The sequence below is a fragment of the Oxyura jamaicensis genome, chromosome 1 (assembly GCF_011077185.1).
Source record: "Oxyura jamaicensis isolate SHBP4307 breed ruddy duck chromosome 1, BPBGC_Ojam_1.0, whole genome shotgun sequence".
NCBI classification, from domain to species: domain Eukaryota; kingdom Metazoa; phylum Chordata; class Aves; order Anseriformes; family Anatidae; genus Oxyura; species Oxyura jamaicensis.
Window position 1 is genome coordinate 43563744 of NC_048893.1, and position 16186 is coordinate 43579929.

A 16186-nucleotide genomic window follows, 5' to 3' on the forward strand; every position below is an offset into this window, starting at 1 on the left:
GTCACAAGCTACACAACGTCCACGTTAACAGGCAGGCCAGGAGCATTTCCAGAGCCAGGGTTCTGAGAGCTCTCGGCACCTCAGACTGACTGCTCACCACGCCTGCAGGCAGCACAGTACCCTGTGCCTCTTTGGCTTGCTGTTTTAAGTTGGTCCTACTACTGAAAGGAATTTGTTGCAGGGCAGATTTTGTTTGCAACAATCTTTCTACACAAGTTTGGGACCAACTTAGACTCATTTTGCCTGTTTTAGTTTCTTTGTTGGAGTTGTTTTTATATAGAACACACACATAATACAGTTTTAATTCTTAACCTTTGCTCAAAACAACAGACAGAGCAGAGGGGAAATGCATAAGGATGCTAGATGGGAACACCACCGCCGCGCACGCCCTTGTCAGGTGCTGCACCACTGGAGGGGGAAATTGCTCAGGCTTTGCAGGCTGCCGGCTCCTCACGGGGGCTGGGCCTCTCATCACCATCCTGGGCTCCCTGGGCAAAGTGTTACTGCAGCAGCTGTAGCTGCTTTCTTGCCGGAGCGACTGCTGACTCAGAGCTGATGTGGAGTGTGATATTCCCCCATATACTCACTTGCCATATACTTCTGTCACTCGGGGAAGTAGCACCAGGAGTCTAGAGGAGAAGAGCCAGCAGCCTGGCCTCAGAATGGTTATAATGCCTTTGGAAGATCAAGTGTAAGACTGATCAGAGGGCTAGGAAAAGCAGACAAGTATATCCTGTTTGGAGGAACAGTGTTTCAGTTACCTAGCAGAAGCAGAGAGGTAAACTCTCTCTGCCCTGCTGGTCTCTCTCATTTAGCTAGCTGAATGCATGCTGCACTGAGTTCAAGAACAAAGTAAAAAGAAAACCAGAACTGTCAGCAACACAAGCAAATCCCATGATTTTCTTATTGCTGGAGTTTGGGGGAAAGAGTTAGGGAAGGTCTTAATGAGATCAGTGGTTTTTTGTTTGTTTGTTTGTCTGTGTTTTGTTTTGTTTTGTTTTGTTTTGTTTTCACCTCAAAACTGCCTCATGGGGCTGGAAGGTGCCATACACACCCTTCTGTGAAGTCATGGGTGGCTGCCCCACCTCACTCAGGATTCCGGCCTTCTACCTCATAAGCAGAAAAGGCTGCAGACCATCAGCCTCCAACACCTCCGACATCTTCCAACATCTCATGGACATAACACCTTACGCACCTGCTTTTGCAGGGAAAATGTCTTTCTTTTAAGACCACCAGGAACAAAGATCTATCAAAAGGTAAAGCCAAATTGTGTGGATTTATGATCTTCATTCCATGTGCTTCTTTCCCTGATACTGCTTAGATTTTGCTTTCAAAATGCCTGAAAAGTACAATAGATTGGTTTCTATTTGACTCCACTATTCTCCTACAGCAGTGATTAGCAATCTCACAGAGATATGTACCAAGCCTGTGCTTTTTCTCCCTAAATTAGAATGTACATTTGCACATAGAAAGTGAGCAGGAGCCAGGAACTCCTGCCTCTCCAACACTCAAAGTATTGCTTCTTCCGCTGATCTCTTGCCTTTAAACAAATACCTCTAAACTCGGTGCCATGTGGGTCAGGAGCAAGGAGAAGTCACGTCGTATAGAAACCAGCTGTTTCAGGTCACCATGTCACCACAAGCCTTGTGTCTAGGTATGGAAATGCTTTTTGTCTCCTCCGAATTCCCTCTCCTGACCCACATCGCCCAGTCTGCAGCTTGTGCTGGTCCATGTTTTTCATTCCAGCTGTGGCCTCTCAGCCACCTAAGCTCCTGAGCCCTGGGCTTTGTCCGGGGTGGCTGTCAGAGCTGCTCGAGAGCCAGCAGCTGCATTCCCATTGCCATCTAGTGGCTTCCATACAGACGAACACAAAAGAAAAAGGAGTTGGAAGATAATGATTTAAACTGGGGATAGTAGGAAGCTGGGGGGAGCTGGTACTAAAAACGGATCTATACATTCTACTGACTATAATTTTACTAGATTATCATGGAGATAAACAGGAATTGATAAACTGCATGTATAATGAAGATTTTAATCTTCTTCATGATTTGGTTTGAGATTGATCTTTGTGACAACAACAACAAAAAAATAAGTATAGGAAAGAGCTCTTAAAATAGATATATTTTTATTAATTCATTTTTTTTCTTCAAAGATCAAAGAAAAAAAAAAAAAAGGCAAACCACAGCAAATCAGAGCTTGACAGCAAATCATGTTCTTCTAGTTTTGTTTTAAAAATCTGCAAAATAAGGACATTTGGTAGCACATAGTGAAATGAAGAATCTGTGCATGTTCTTGGCAGTCCTGCATTGGTGGCTTGTAAAGAACTTGAAAAGAAATTCAGCACATTAATAGGGCTGTAATCCTACAAACCCTTGTTTAAGTGCATGGTGCCATGTCAATAAACAGAGCAGCAGCTGTGCACAGAAATGTTCACCTGTGGGTGAGCAGGAGCAGGGCAATACTGAGCATGAGAGGTTACTCACAGTCAGACATGCCTGCTGCTCTACAGCTGCTTTCCCTCAACTGTGGGGCAAGGTTGTGTGTGTTTGGCTGTAGGCCCATGATTTTCTTATCTGTTAATCTGCTGGCATTAGATTTTATTTAAAGACCTCTGGCTGGCTCCTCAGGCAAGAATGGGACAGGAAATAGCAGTTAAATGTGCTTCAGCTAGTCCTTGTAATCTCTTCTATGAACAGGGAATTGAGCCTATCAGATTTAGAACAAATCCACACTAAGAGAGTTTAGCAACTACACCTGTTCTGATGAATCATCTAGATGATGATATGGGATGCTTTGTTGAAATAATTTTCTCCCATCATGATGTCATTTTCACAAAGAAACTCAGTAAGAGAAAAATCACACCTTCTCACCACTACTGTTCCAGCAATGAATGTTACTGTCACCACTACTAATAACATTCCAAGGTTATCTACAATGCATTCTGGAAAACAGCTGAAAAGGTGCCAAGTATTTAAATTGTTGCCTCCCAGAAGCACCTTTAAGCCAGTTCACTATTAATGTATTTCTGTGCCAGTTCTCTGATCTGATACATCTTTTGCTCTGCTGCCACTGATAAGAAAAAATAAAATAAAATAAAATCCAAATTTCATCTACCATAATGAAACAAACAAACAAACAAAAATCTGCAGAAGTAGCTGCTGCAGTTGTTGTCACAGCAGGAAAGAGAACATCAACTTCATTCACTGAACCTGGTGTCTGACCGAAGAAGTCACTTCATGTATGGCACGCTGGTATTTTTCTGAGGCTTCTTTAAACTCAGCCAGGTGCTCCTCATAGCTTCTCACAGCAGCCAGAAGCTGATTCCTCTCCACAGCTCCCAGAATGGCATGGAGGATCATTTCAATGCCGAGCCCAAGAATGGTGATGCTGATTCCCCCAAGAACAGATGCCCCAATCTGTGCAAGGAGGCTGACGAGTTTGCTAACAGTGAGAGTTATAAGGTTGGAGCCAATTAGTTTGATAGCTACCATCCCAGCTGTTGAAGTTGCTTCTCCAAGAATGATGGAAAAAACTCTATGGGCTATTGCAATTTTCTCCAGCTCAGGCTCTTTGATGTCATACAGCTTCTGGTACAGCACGGGCTCTAGCTTCTCCTTCAGGTCACTATCAATCTTCTGTACCTGACGCTGAATCTCACTCATTGCTTGAATGATAATGTCACAGTTTTCCTTGACAGTGCTGCTCTCTCTCATCTTGATGTGGCTAATAGTACATCCCAGGTGTGCATTCAGAACTCCAGCCAGCTCATTTGTTGCGTGGAAATTCATGGACATGCAGTCAAGCAATTCCTGGTGCAGATGGATCAATTCTTGTCGTCTCTTGGGGTTATCTGGATAAAGGAGGTCACTCAGCGCCATTCTTCAGAAATAAACTACTTCAAGAGATCAAAGAAAGTTCTCACTGTTTACACCCATAATCCCAGCCCTTAAAAAGCAGTGAAATGTAAGCTGCTTTGTCCCTACCTCACTGATTCTTTTTATACTCAGGAAATCAAATCCCAAAACATAGCTTGTAAATCTAGAAATCTTAAACATTGATTCGTATCATTAGCCAAATGATTGCAAAAGGACCTTATGAGACATGAGAGCAATAAAAAAAGCTAACAAATATGTAATTAGCATATTGTTAAAATGAGCATGGGTCTTTCTTCACCTAGGAAACTGCAGATGGTAGAAGCAGAACTAGTTCACTAAAAAACAGAACAAGATCATCTAGTCGGCAAAGTCTAAAATAAGCTGTGGAAATGAAAGGCCTGTTACAGAGACACTTTTGTATCAGCCTATTTTTTTTTTCAGTCAGTGGCATCTAATTTCTAAATGACTATGATGATTGGTAGAGTGGGCACACTCGGTATCAGTGTAAAGGTTTTTAAAGCCACTTCTTGCATTTAAGAGGAAATGTTACCATATAAGAACTTTGTGTGCATTCTAATCAACTCACATTGGGGAATTCAAAGAGAACAGCAAAATTATCTATCCCAAACTCATCCTAACCTATTTCACCTTACACACAGCTCCAACTGTGTTTTCTTCCCTGATATTTAGTCCCTTTTCCCTTACTGATTCTTTCTTCAATACTCCTAATCACATCCCTTTCTAATGCTGTCATTGAATCCCCATTGTTTTTTCAGTGGTGAATGTCAAGCACTACCTGCCTGACAATATAGAGTCCAAAGTGACTGAGTTACCAATGACTGTGGAGTTACTTCTCATCTCTAAGCTTCTATAATCAACTCTATGCCACCTTCTCTTAACCCATCACCAGGTGCAAAGTAAAAATGCTTTAGCATGATTTTGACTTAGATGCATGCATCTTACATTGCAACAGCGGCAGGCTTTGAAGGAGTAGGATGACTGGTTTCTTGTTGGTACTTTCATTTTCTCAACCCTTTTATTGCAAATCTGGGCCATCTTCATGCATTGCTTTGCGTTTTTCCAAGATAAGTCCTGTCTTGCTCTTGGTGCCTACATAGCACAGCTATAGTTACAATTAGTTGTGTGTAGGAGACTAGCTAGATTTTTCTTCTTTTAAGATACATTTGTGTCATTTTGGTTCTCTGGAGTTCTTGCATTATCTGCTAACTGCAAATCAACTGGCACTAACCCAGCTGTATGTCACTAAACACACCCTCCCCAACAAGACCACTGTAGAAACACAGAATGATTTCAGCAGTCCTCTAGACAGCTTTTAGTCTCAGCTTTGAAATACACACCAGTCTGAAGGGATATTTTTTTCCACGGTATTTTGCACAGTAGCGTACATTCCTTTCAGCCACTTACCTTGTATCTCTGTTAAGAGAATAAACTCTTTAACTCATCTTTCTTCAAGCTGGAGGAAGCAAAGTTCATATACAGTAAAAGTTTTCAGGAAACATAAAACCCTGCCAGTATGATTTCATATCAGCTCTGCCTCTGGGATGTTGGTGGCTTGCTCTCTGACTCAGTGTTAGATTAATCCTTTCCACTCCAGTGATGTTTTGTTGAAAGACCATTTGTTTATGCTCATTTGCAGAAACTGAGAAGAAAAAATGTTCCAAAAGGACAGCACATCAGCGAACATTTTACACACTAGAAAGCTGTGGAGGAGACTTAGAGCATGTGTCTATTCTGTATGAATCATTCTTTCAGCTTCCTATGACTGCTGTTGATTTATGTTCTTTAAACCTAAAACTGCCTCTTACTCTTCACATTAACACTTTTGCCAATTTTTACATTTGTTTTCTAGAGTTAGGCAGGCCACATATATTTCTGTATTTCTGCCTATTTCTCAGAGGTTTTTCCCAGAGGATTTTCTAGTTAAACATTTAGACTGCCTACCTGTTTTTGCCTGAGTGCTCCTGCAATCAGATGAATGTGTACAGGACAGTGATCTCATCCTCTTTCCTCTGTGTTCGTCTGGTGGTTTCCAGTAGCATCTGATGAGTTAGGAATCCAGAGCCGGGCTTCAGCTGGGTCCTGTTGCCTGCCTGCTTGTCATTAATTTTATTATGTGATGTTTACCCTGATTTTTCTCATTTTCTTCCTCGTTTCCCCTTCCTTCCAATTTTAACTCAGTTTATTTGATGCTAGTTCAAAATTGTTTTTTCCCCTTAAGGCCATCTGTTCCTGAAGAGAACAGGTACAGCATGAATGTGTTTGCCTATGACAGAGGTACCATCACAAGTACCTACAGCCAGGGCTGAAAGGGGAAGGTATTACTTGCTGTTCTCAGGATATAAAACATGTTGGGAAGCGCTTTTCATTAATTTAGGTACAAGATTTGGTTTCATATAAGGATTTATAATTTTTTATTTCTCTTTTTGAAATAATGAATTGTTGCCATGACTGGTTTTGTACACCTGTGAATTATGGAAGAAAAGTTGAACAGTCCCACATAAATAGAAAAATAGCACTGACAGTGAAATCAGTACAGGCTTTGTGTGTCCCAGCAAAAAAGAGCTTGTACTTCTACATTCATCCAGGCTAGACATCTTCCAAGCTCTGATCCTTCAAGAGATGGACCTGCTGCCCACTAGCATCTGGTTGCCAGTGTTGTCTCCTCAGGAGAGAGTGGTTCTCAGATGAAAGTGCAAGATCAAGCATAAAACAAGTAATCTGCAATTGCCAGCTTCTTTTCCCATGAAAAAGGAGCTCTTGTAGTCAACCCAGAAACAGAATACCAAATCCCACTTGTGTTCAGAGCTGTAGACATGTGCAGATGAGCTATGAGAGAACAGTAATCATTTAACTACAACTATTACATGTCTGCAATGGTCAGTTAGTTGCTCACAGCTTTTTCCCATCTGTGACTCCTGTTATTAACTGAGAATGTCATGTAGTCCTGAAATACTTCTTCAAATACAGGACTGAAATGAACTCATCAGGCTGGCAACTGCCAGTGACACATTCTGTAGTCTGAAACCAATTTTATATTCTCAAGGTTAGCAGTGGGTGCAAATTCTCTTCTGAGTCTCTATCTATCCTTTGGAACATGACTGAAAATCTTTTAAACAATAGACAAGCAGTTTTGTTCCTGCTTTACTCCAGTTCTTCAAGGAAGATAAATAGTTGTTGTCTCAGATCTATATGAAGTTTGGGGAAAGGACTTCATCTGACGTGTCTCTCACCCTTCTTTGCTGCAATTTCCCAGGTTCTTTCCCCTGGTGCTCTGAGAGTGGAAGTAGATGTGGAGTCCCAGAGACAGCTCTGGGTGAACTACAGTGGACAGTGAAAAACATTTTGCTATTTCATATAATTTCATACCACTTGCATCATGGGAAGGGAAAGAAGGAAGAGGCAAAGAGTTGAGATGCATACTGAGAGAAAAGCCTTAAAGAGTATGGAGTGGGATGGAGCTGATAAAATTTGTCTGATGCAACCAGTCTGTCTTCCCAGGGCTCTAGCAGAGACAAAGACAATATTAGAAGCAGTCCCTCAGCAGCGTGTTGTCCCAGGACTGTGCTGGCAGTTGGCCTTGGGAGAGCTCTTGGGTGTAAGCAGAAGGGCAGAACTTACTTGGTAGTCAGAACAGTAGCAAGAGAGGAGCCAAGGCAAGGAGAATGTTTTTTGCTTCCACCTCTCAAGGAATGCTTGCAATGTCTAGCCACTGTATGAACTGACAGACATGGGTCACTTCACAGGAAGCACTAACCTGAGAAAAAGCATTGCATTGCTCAGCCTTCAATTGCTTTGCCTGTTGCAGGTAGATGACTGATGCATTTGACTCTGCTGTATCCATTCCCCCTCCCCAGAATACATTTAATTCTGTGCACACCCACCAGTACATACAAACCAAAGGGTTATATCTCTAAGGATGATGTAAAGTAGATTGTTTGATAGGACTTCCATAAATTTACCAATAAACATCAAAAAGGAGAGAATAATTCATTTACACTACTTCTATTGCTTTTCAGATGACATGCTGAAGGTCAGATCTGTAGTTCCTGCATCCACAAGAATAACCACACTTGCAGCTGTTTACACCGTATTTGCTGGCCTGCTTGGTAAGTCCCCTTCAGAGGGTAAGAAAGAGTTTTTTCTAACTCTGAAGGCCTGGGGGAAAGAGTCAGGTAGTTTGATAATTTGTAATGCTAGTTTCAGAAATGTAATATTCTAGATGAAAGTATTTTCACTCTCCCACCCATCCACCCTTCCCTGTCTCCTGGATTTCTTCTGTTTGCTTTTCAGAGCCAAACCCTCACTCCGGAAATGTTAGCCCGCCTCGGTTTTAAGAGTGATAAAGAAAGGATCATTAAGGCCTGCGAGAATCTGTATGACTTAGTATACATCTATGTCTCTTCAACCAATGCAATATTCAAAATCCTCAATCAATATCTTGGCACTGAGTTCCCCATCTTGGCAGTAAAAGAAAACTTTAGCATTAAAGAGAATATGCAGCTCCTGATCAATGCTTTGAAAGAGATGCAAACCACCATGGGATATGACACAGAGGAAGAAGGAAGCATAAGTCGAAGTTTGTATGCTAGAATTGCTGGTCCCATCAACACTTTGCAGGACAACGTGGCTACAGTAAAAGGTCTTTATGATAATTATAAGGGGGTTGTAGGAAGCCTGGTGGGTGCACTTGTTGGAGTGATGTTAAAAAAAGATAATTTCCCCGACACAGTAGAGGCTGCTGTTCATCAGTTACTGAGTTCACCTGCTTTATCCCTCCATGTATCAGAACTTCTCTTGGACTATGCTGATATCGCTAAAATGCTGCAACAAAATGATCCACCAAGCACCACAGCAAGCGGCTCCTCCTCGGGTGAAACATCACAACAGCTCAGACTTCGTTCTCTACCCTCCTCCTCTTTACTTTTCATACGGACCCTCCTTCAAGGACACAGATCCATAAAGAAAAGCCTGAAAACAGCAGCTGACTACTTGGAGGAGGCTTTCAGAGTGCTGAGGCCACCTTGTGAAGCATTCCAACTCTTTGCTAAAATGCTGGAATCCTGCATCCCAGCAATAGCAGAAAAGTTGGAAGCTCCATAAATGTACTGATGTGTTAGAAGTTCATCTTAATTCCTTTAACCTTCGATGGAAAGTTTGAGCAGGCTTGAACATGTCCGTACAAGACATACCTACAGCAGCTGCTTCTGATTCTCTCCATAGTTCTTTCTGAAATCTGTACTTAGTGTCTCTGAGCATTTAGGCATCAAAATAAAGTTCTGTTGATAATTTATTTGAAATCACTGGTAAAGCAAAAGCAACAAAAATGTGGTGTGAAATATAGATACAAAATAAGCTAATAGTAAAATAGTTCTGTATTAAATCTGTTCGAACTGTGCGGACAAATATGTCTCAGGATTTCAGGAGCAGTAGTTCAGTTTGACAGAACATGCTGCTACACATTAGATGATTAGATGATGGCCTCTGCCGTTGCATATGCCTAAATCTAGTACCTGCAATGCTGAGCCTCAAGCTACTCCTTTTAGAATACCAAAAATAAAAATAAAAAAAAAAATAAAAACAAAATAAAAAAATTAAAAGACCCCCACATTCCTTAGGTGTCTACATTTCTAATGCTCAGGTGCCTGAAGTTCTGCACTCTTTGCCACCGGATTTCCAAGGGAATGGCACTACCAAGCTTTTAGGGGGCTGCTCAGAGAGTAAAGCAGTTCACCCAGGTGCTTTTGAATATCCTTACTTTTAACTAATTAGCTGGTCAGCAACTTGTGCAGTCCTCTTATATTCAGATCTCATTTGGATAGCTAACTTGTTGCTTACCACTTTGGAGAGGTGATGGTGAATACAGACAGCTTCCTGCCAAGTTCACTGGTGACTGAGAGGTGTTACCACTCAGGGGTCATTTATGAAACGTATCAGAGAGTTACAGTTCAATTATTTGGTGACTCCACTGCAAAGTTAAATCATCACGACTGGTCTCCTGACCATAGGCTCAGCCCAGGCCCAAGGGGTGAGGAACCAGGGGCGAAGAAATAGGGTAGGCATATTGGAAGGGGGATTTTGCAGGCAGAAAATGTTCTTTATATTTTCCACATCGTTATTTTTTGTAGATGGAAGAACTTCATAGCTGTTCTAGCTTGGGCATCTAAGGCCCCAGAACGTGTAAGTGAACATGTAGAAGTTCAACCCCCAGTATTAGTCATTGCAGAGCATTGAAGCAAAAAGACAGGTAAATAAATTTCAATCACATCCAACATCCATGAAGAGAGCAGTGGGTTCCACAGGCTCTCCTTCATTTCACAGTAAAATAACCAACAGATATTCATCAGCCACTAGAGGACTGTTATGAACACATCACCTGCCTTTTTCAAAATGCTAAAGCCAAACATAAAAGCTGAAGACAGGCCTGACACATCTTGTGACCCTCTGCTGCTAAGTTCATGTCTCAAGGAAGCTTTATGTTTCTGTCCTACAAGTGTGAGATGCAGACAGACAGTTTGAGATGAGAGCTGTCAGATGGCTTTGGTGTATGGGATCATGTATTGGGGAAAGGCTGATGTGCTGCAGCCATAGCCTTAGCTGTCTCCTGGGACACAGCACTTATAGGAGATATGTAAGGAAGAACACTTACCCACCACAGTCTACCACCATGGTGCCTTCTCCATCACACAGCCAGATGCTCTCTCACTAAAAATAAAGATACTAAGAGATCTGTATAGATGCTGTTAAAGTCCATGTGTGTCTTTCCTGAATGCCTAAGGGACTAACTACCTACAGTGAATGGTGTCACTGCCCTACTCTTCAGTTAGGCCATATATTAAATGCCCTTCTGTCTGAATGAGTCCAGGGAGTGTTTGTTTTGATGAGCTAGGCTGAATGACCCAGTTCCATCTGGAGAACTGCTGCTGAAAACAAAGGAAGTGATGAACCTTCTGTAACAGTAACTCCAGTGACTGATTTCCTGTCTATTTTTCTGTCTTGATAATCAAATGTATACATCTGGATGTAGCCAGAGAATCAGTCGTTGCTTAGCCAACCACAAGAAAACTCCAACTGCACCAGGAAGAACAGCAGAGGCAGAGGCAGTAGAACCACTGTTCTTGATTCTTGAAGCTGAAAAAAAAAAAAAGTGAAGAGAGCAGTCATTTAGACCTCCTTTATGTGATCAGAGCTTCCTGCCCTTGCTAACACAGCATTTTCCCCAAAGAGACAACTTTCTCCGGTCTACCTACTATTCTGGCTTAGGGCTGGGCAAAAATTCTCATTCCTGAATGATTGTTTTGTGCCCAGAGGTTGCACTGACACACTGTTTTCCAAAGAGACAAAAGCACGAGTCCCATATTGGTGGAGGACTCTTAGAAGGACAGGGTTGTGGAACAGACTCGATGTGGTCTTCCAGCACAGAACAGTTATCTCTGTAGCCAGGAAATTGACAGAATGTGCTTTGCCAATCAGCACCTCTCCTCCCTTCTGCCACAGGAGAGAGAACAGGACTAAAGCAACAGTAGTTTTGTTTATATTTACCTGATCTTGCCAGAGTAGTGGTGGATCAACATCCAGTGTAATCCTGAGGCCTGAAGTGTAGCTGCCTTGCAAGCCACCAGAGTAATATCTGAATTCAGGCTGCCTGCAAATCTCATCTGCCATTGCATTAGGGATGCTGGGGCCCCCAGAGCATGTATCCTGCAACATCCTTGCAATGGCAGACGGGATAAGTGGACACCGAAAAGAACCCTAAGATCTGTTATGTAGCGGGTGGATTAATCATCAGTGAGCTGTAGGGTCTCACAGGTTTCATGACAAATGGGTGAAAACTGGGTCATGTAGTCACAGGCAAACACAGGAGGTAGGCTACAGATTGGACCTTGTGTGTGGCCCTGTATAGGTACAGCTGATGAGGGCTGATTGGGGTACTTGAGAACCTGCATCCCACCTGCCCAAAGGGACTATATGCAGTACCTTCCAAGAGCTGGCAGTGGTACTTGCTGTAATTCCCCACAGAATGCAGGTGCAGCCGGTTGCCATACTCTGTCCGGAAGAAGTTTTTGACAACAAACACCTCATAAGGGGGAATGAGGACTTCCTTCTCAGATGTGTAGTAAGAAAAGCCTTGCAGAGCTGCTCCCAGGCAAGTTGTCACTGTGAACAAAGTTTCATTTCCAAACTTTTGGGCTTCATTCCAGAGGCGAGATGTAGAGGTGAAACGGCCAAATCGTACTCTTCTGCCTACTGTGGCTTCAATATGTAAGTCTTTTACACCCCTATGCACTCGGTAGCACTTATGTTTCCCCATGTTCTCCTTGCTGCTCTGCCATTGCTTCATTATCTGGATTGCAGTTGTTAGGTAAAAGTGAAAATATTTGAAAGTGAAGTTGTGTCTGTACTGCTCTGGAGAGCTTCCTGCTGTGGATGTGGCCCAGTTCAGCTGAGAGTGCAGGGAAGAATTCATGGTGTAAGCCATGAGGACTATGGCATGACTTTCATGCATTTCCCTTAAGAGGCCTACAGGGCTCTTTAACAAAGCCTCCTGAGCCTTCTTCCAAAGACTCAAATAGTTTTTATTAGCAGCTATTTCCTTATAGAAATAGTCTCCTCTCTCCAGTTCTTCCATCACCTGCTCTCTGCACCCCAGGTACTGATCATCAAAGGAATGTAGAGCCATGTCCATCATAAGGTGGGACACAGACTGCAAATCAAAAAACAAATGAAGGTTAGCATCAGAATTGTGATTTTTTTTATGTTTATATGTGAATGCAAGCCAGGCTTTTCCCTACCATTTCTTTTCATTTTTTCAATATTGGCAGAAAAAGCACAGAAGGCAGGCATCTTCAACAAGCCCTTGCTGAGAAACATCAGGTCAAAGCCCCACCTCAGGCAAATGCCAACCAGAATGCTAGAGTTCTTATTTTATGGCAGTCAGTGACATTACAAACTTCAAAAGAGTTTTCTCTTCAGAGAGCAAGGGGATAGGGACAACAAGACAGACCCATAATCCATGTATTTCAATATTCTGTTAATGACTATTAAGTGGTTTTGAAGAGAGAAAGAATGAACAAAACAATATCCTTGGGCAGTGAAACCTGCACACAACTCAGGGGTGAATTTCTTCTTTCTGTCTTATAATACCTCTCAGACATATTCTGGCTCCAGTGCGTGATGTTCAACAAAGACAGAACTGTGCCAAAGCTTTTATTTATCCAGTTTCTTTCACTAAGGCCAGCTAGACTTGTCATGTAAATAAACATTAAAAACACAAGTAAGGATTTAAATAACAGGATGCTATAACCAGAAAATAATTTATAATATATTCTGTCTGTGAAATGACATACTAATTATCTTTTTCTAGTATTTCTAATTAATAAAACCCTGTGCGATAACACCATTTCTCAATTGTGTGTGTGATGACAGCTCTTTTCCCTTTTTGATCTCTTAGTGGACTAGCCAAGTACTGTAGCCAGTTGATAGTTGAACTCTGCAAGTAAATACTCACTTCATCTCAAACATTCATCCTAGACACATAACTAAACTCATAACTTTCTTTGAAGTTAGAATGGCCCATAAACTATAGAGGGATTTGCTTCTTCATGGTACTGTAATTTCTTTGAGGGGGAGCTAAAAGACAATTTCAAGGAACAGAGCAATATGGTCACTGCCCATCCAACAACACACTGCTGTTATCAGAGTCTCAGATGAAACAGGCTGGAAAAGGAGAGGAACAGTTCTATGAGACCCAATCCAATGTTCCTTAAAAAAATCATACTTAACATTTATTTAAAAAAAAAAAAAAAAAAAAAAAAAAAGGAAAAAGAAAGGTTTTATTTCAGTGGGATAAGTGATTTCACCATTTTAAACAAAGTACAATGTTTACCCCTCTTACCAGTCTTCGCAAGGAGATCAGCAACAGAAGGCTGGCCAGTAGATGCACTGACATCCTAGAGTCCACCCAAGACACTATAAGGAACATTGAGCTGAAGTAGAGAACACCTGCATCTGTTTCTTTTCCTTTTTTTCTTGAATTCTGAAGTTTTTAATTTGCACTCACGTTTTTGTGACAGTTCTTCAACCAAAGATTGTTCGTTAGATTCCTAAAGCAATTCAGAGGTCATTAATCAAGCCAGACAGCTTACTGGTAGAAGTGGGGCCATAATCCATAGGGAAGGGTCTAGAATCACTGAGGCCTTATGAATTGTTTCTTCACTCCAACTTTAGCTGGTGTAGATGTCCACCTTGATATTGCTCTTAATTCTAAGGTATCTTGCACTCTTGTTCTTGCAAAAAGGAAGAAAACTCTGACTTGGATAAGTCTAAGGCAGTTCTCTCCTGAGGACTATATGTGAAGATGAGGTGGAGAGTACTCTCTGCCTAAGAGCTTAAAAAGTCCTCTTAATGAAGTGCTGAGCTCTGATAAAGCCAACACAGAAATGCATAGTAGGTTGGGATCCCATCTGGAAGCAGAGATAACATAACTGTCCCACTCCTCCTTAGTTCCTCCCAGTTCCTAATAGTGTGCCACCAATCCTCCACTTATACCACTACAGAGTGGCACCTTGTTGAACTATTTAGATGGGTACACTCAGAATGAGGGCATAAATCCATATTCTACACCAAGACTAATCCCTCTCTACTGGCAGCTTTCCAGTTACTGTTCCAATCAAAGGGCAATGAGCTACTCACATGCAAAGACCCATGGTCTCTGAAAATATTTCTGCACAGAAAAAAGAGCAAAAAAGAGTTGTCAGGGCCTCATTCTGTGACACAGAGAATTGAAGCTTGCTTTTCATTGCCTGCTAGTGATAGGTTGGTCAGAGAGATTTTGAAGAGGGGCACCTGCAGTCATAGTGTGATTCCATGGGAAAGGCAGCATCTGTGCAGCTGCTTGTTTTCTGTGGACAGAGAGCATTTGCTGAAATAGCATGAGGGATGACAAAAAGGTCTCGTACTAGGTTGCCTCAACATGATCGATAACACTGCACTAACTGATTCTGATTCTGAGTGAGTGACAATATCTGCAGCCACTGGTGGTATAAGATGATGACGTGAAATATGATGCAAAAGTTGAAGACATGAAGGATGATGCAAAGTGATAAATCCAGCCTATACACTTCTCCTTGGAATTGCCCCAACACTTTGGGCTTTACTTCAGAAAGCAGTTCTTCAACTGGCAAAGTGAGTGCAGAGAAAGGGTTGTGAATTTATTCAGAGGCACCTCCTCTCTTGTTTATGTAGAGATAAAAAATAGCTAACAACTGTGAAAGGCTCCAGTGGGAAATTCACAGTCAGGAAAAACAGCCACTCTGGAATGTGACAGTCGCTATCAATCCAAATGGATATAATTCAGTTGCAAATCATGTCTCTTGCCTATTTTTTTTCCTGACCTTTTAGCGTATGATGCATTACAAAGTGAATGAGGAAGGAAACCTGCTCACTAGCTTTGCACTTTAAAATCCTTCAAAAGTAACGTAGGGTACTGTCTCATGACCATAAATACAGTGGCCATAAGATGGCAGCAGAGGATGTGTAATGGTATTTAAATGTACCTCGAGCAGGTGAAAATCGAGCTCCTTCAATCCAGTATTGTATTTGTAATCTGAATTGTGCACTCAGCTCTCCAAAGGCCATACTGACTTCAGCCCATATAAAGATCTGGTGATATAGAACAGATTACATGATCAAGACCCTAATGTTCACCTTCCCAGAAAAAAAAAAAAATATATATATATATATAAAGGAAGATACAAATATAAAACTAACAGAAAGATGCAAATACACACAGGATACTTTTAACAAACAAAACTATACAACAACAACGAGCCCTAACATTAGTACAGCAGATATTAAGAGCTCACTAATCTCTAATATTTTTCCTGATGAAAATTCTGCTGCTTTCAATGAGCACTTTGTTCATTTTTAATAGATGGCATTCAGAGGTGAGTCTTGTGAGCAGTGAAGCTCCCTCAGTACATGCTAAAACAGGAATCAGCCTCAGGTACTTGACTGAGACAAGCAGGGGTAATTATTAATGTTTTCTCCTCGGCCAAGGTCAGTATAGCCAATGCAAGTCATAACGGTTTGCCAAATGAAGGCTGTCACATACACATCAGCACTGGGGCAGGGTCATTTAGAGAAATGCTGAAGTCAGTAGATGGTGAATCAGGAAAAGCTTGGTTCTCCTCTCCCTTACTGTCACAGTGTACCGGAATCATGATCTGAACTTCAGTGTAGTCACTTCTCATTCACTTTGGAGCACAGGAGGGGAGAAGGGAGCCTCGTGCATC

General features: G+C 41.7%; 2 protein-coding genes and 2 long non-coding RNA genes across 9 annotated transcripts; 2 read left to right on the top strand and 2 right to left on the bottom strand.

Moving 5' to 3' along the window:
• The first annotated feature begins 994 nt into the window (after positions 1-994).
• LOC118172182 lies at positions 995-8866 on the top strand. The gene is made up of 3 exons (XR_004753584.1): positions 995-1256; positions 7913-8002; positions 8187-8866. It is a non-coding gene; the product is annotated as an uncharacterized LOC118172182 (long non-coding RNA).
• Positions 2107-5958, bottom strand: SMCO3 (single-pass membrane protein with coiled-coil domains 3). 3 transcript variants are annotated; one of them, XM_035335840.1, is made up of 2 exons: positions 5838-5958; positions 2107-3895 (listed from the first exon to the last, which is right to left on the bottom strand). In XM_035335840.1, the coding sequence occupies exon 2, from the start codon at positions 3876-3878 to the stop codon at positions 3201-3203; it is 678 nt and encodes a 225-aa protein (XP_035191731.1). In that variant the 5' UTR covers positions 3879-3895; positions 5838-5958; the 3' UTR covers positions 2107-3200. The 3 variants fall into 3 exon arrangements, with proteins under 3 accessions (XP_035191731.1, XP_035191739.1, XP_035191750.1); XM_035335848.1 differs by having other exon boundaries at positions 2107-3892; positions 5838-5929; XM_035335859.1 differs by lacking the exon at positions 5838-5958 and adding an exon at positions 4672-5294 and having other exon boundaries at positions 2107-3892.
• LOC118172190 lies at positions 6582-7642 on the top strand. The gene is made up of 3 exons (XR_004753585.1): positions 6582-6703; positions 7296-7302; positions 7542-7642. It is a non-coding gene; the product is annotated as an uncharacterized LOC118172190 (long non-coding RNA).
• A 606-nt stretch (positions 8867-9472) lies between the features above and the next one.
• On the bottom strand, positions 9473-16165 carry ART4 (ADP-ribosyltransferase 4 (Dombrock blood group)). Of its 4 annotated transcripts, none has more exons than XM_035335808.1 (3): positions 13789-15213; positions 11871-12597; positions 9473-11024 (listed from the first exon to the last, which is right to left on the bottom strand). In XM_035335808.1, the coding sequence occupies exons 1-3, from the start codon at positions 13873-13875 to the stop codon at positions 10897-10899; spliced, it is 942 nt and encodes a 313-aa protein (XP_035191699.1). In that variant the 5' UTR covers positions 13876-15213; the 3' UTR covers positions 9473-10896. The 4 variants fall into 4 exon arrangements, with proteins under 4 accessions (XP_035191699.1, XP_035191709.1, XP_035191689.1 ...); XM_035335818.1 differs by having other exon boundaries at positions 10893-11024; positions 11845-12597; positions 13789-15216; XM_035335798.1 differs by lacking the exon at positions 9473-11024 and having other exon boundaries at positions 11321-12597; positions 13789-14356; positions 14586-15216.
• Between the last annotated feature and the right edge of the window lie 21 nt (positions 16166-16186).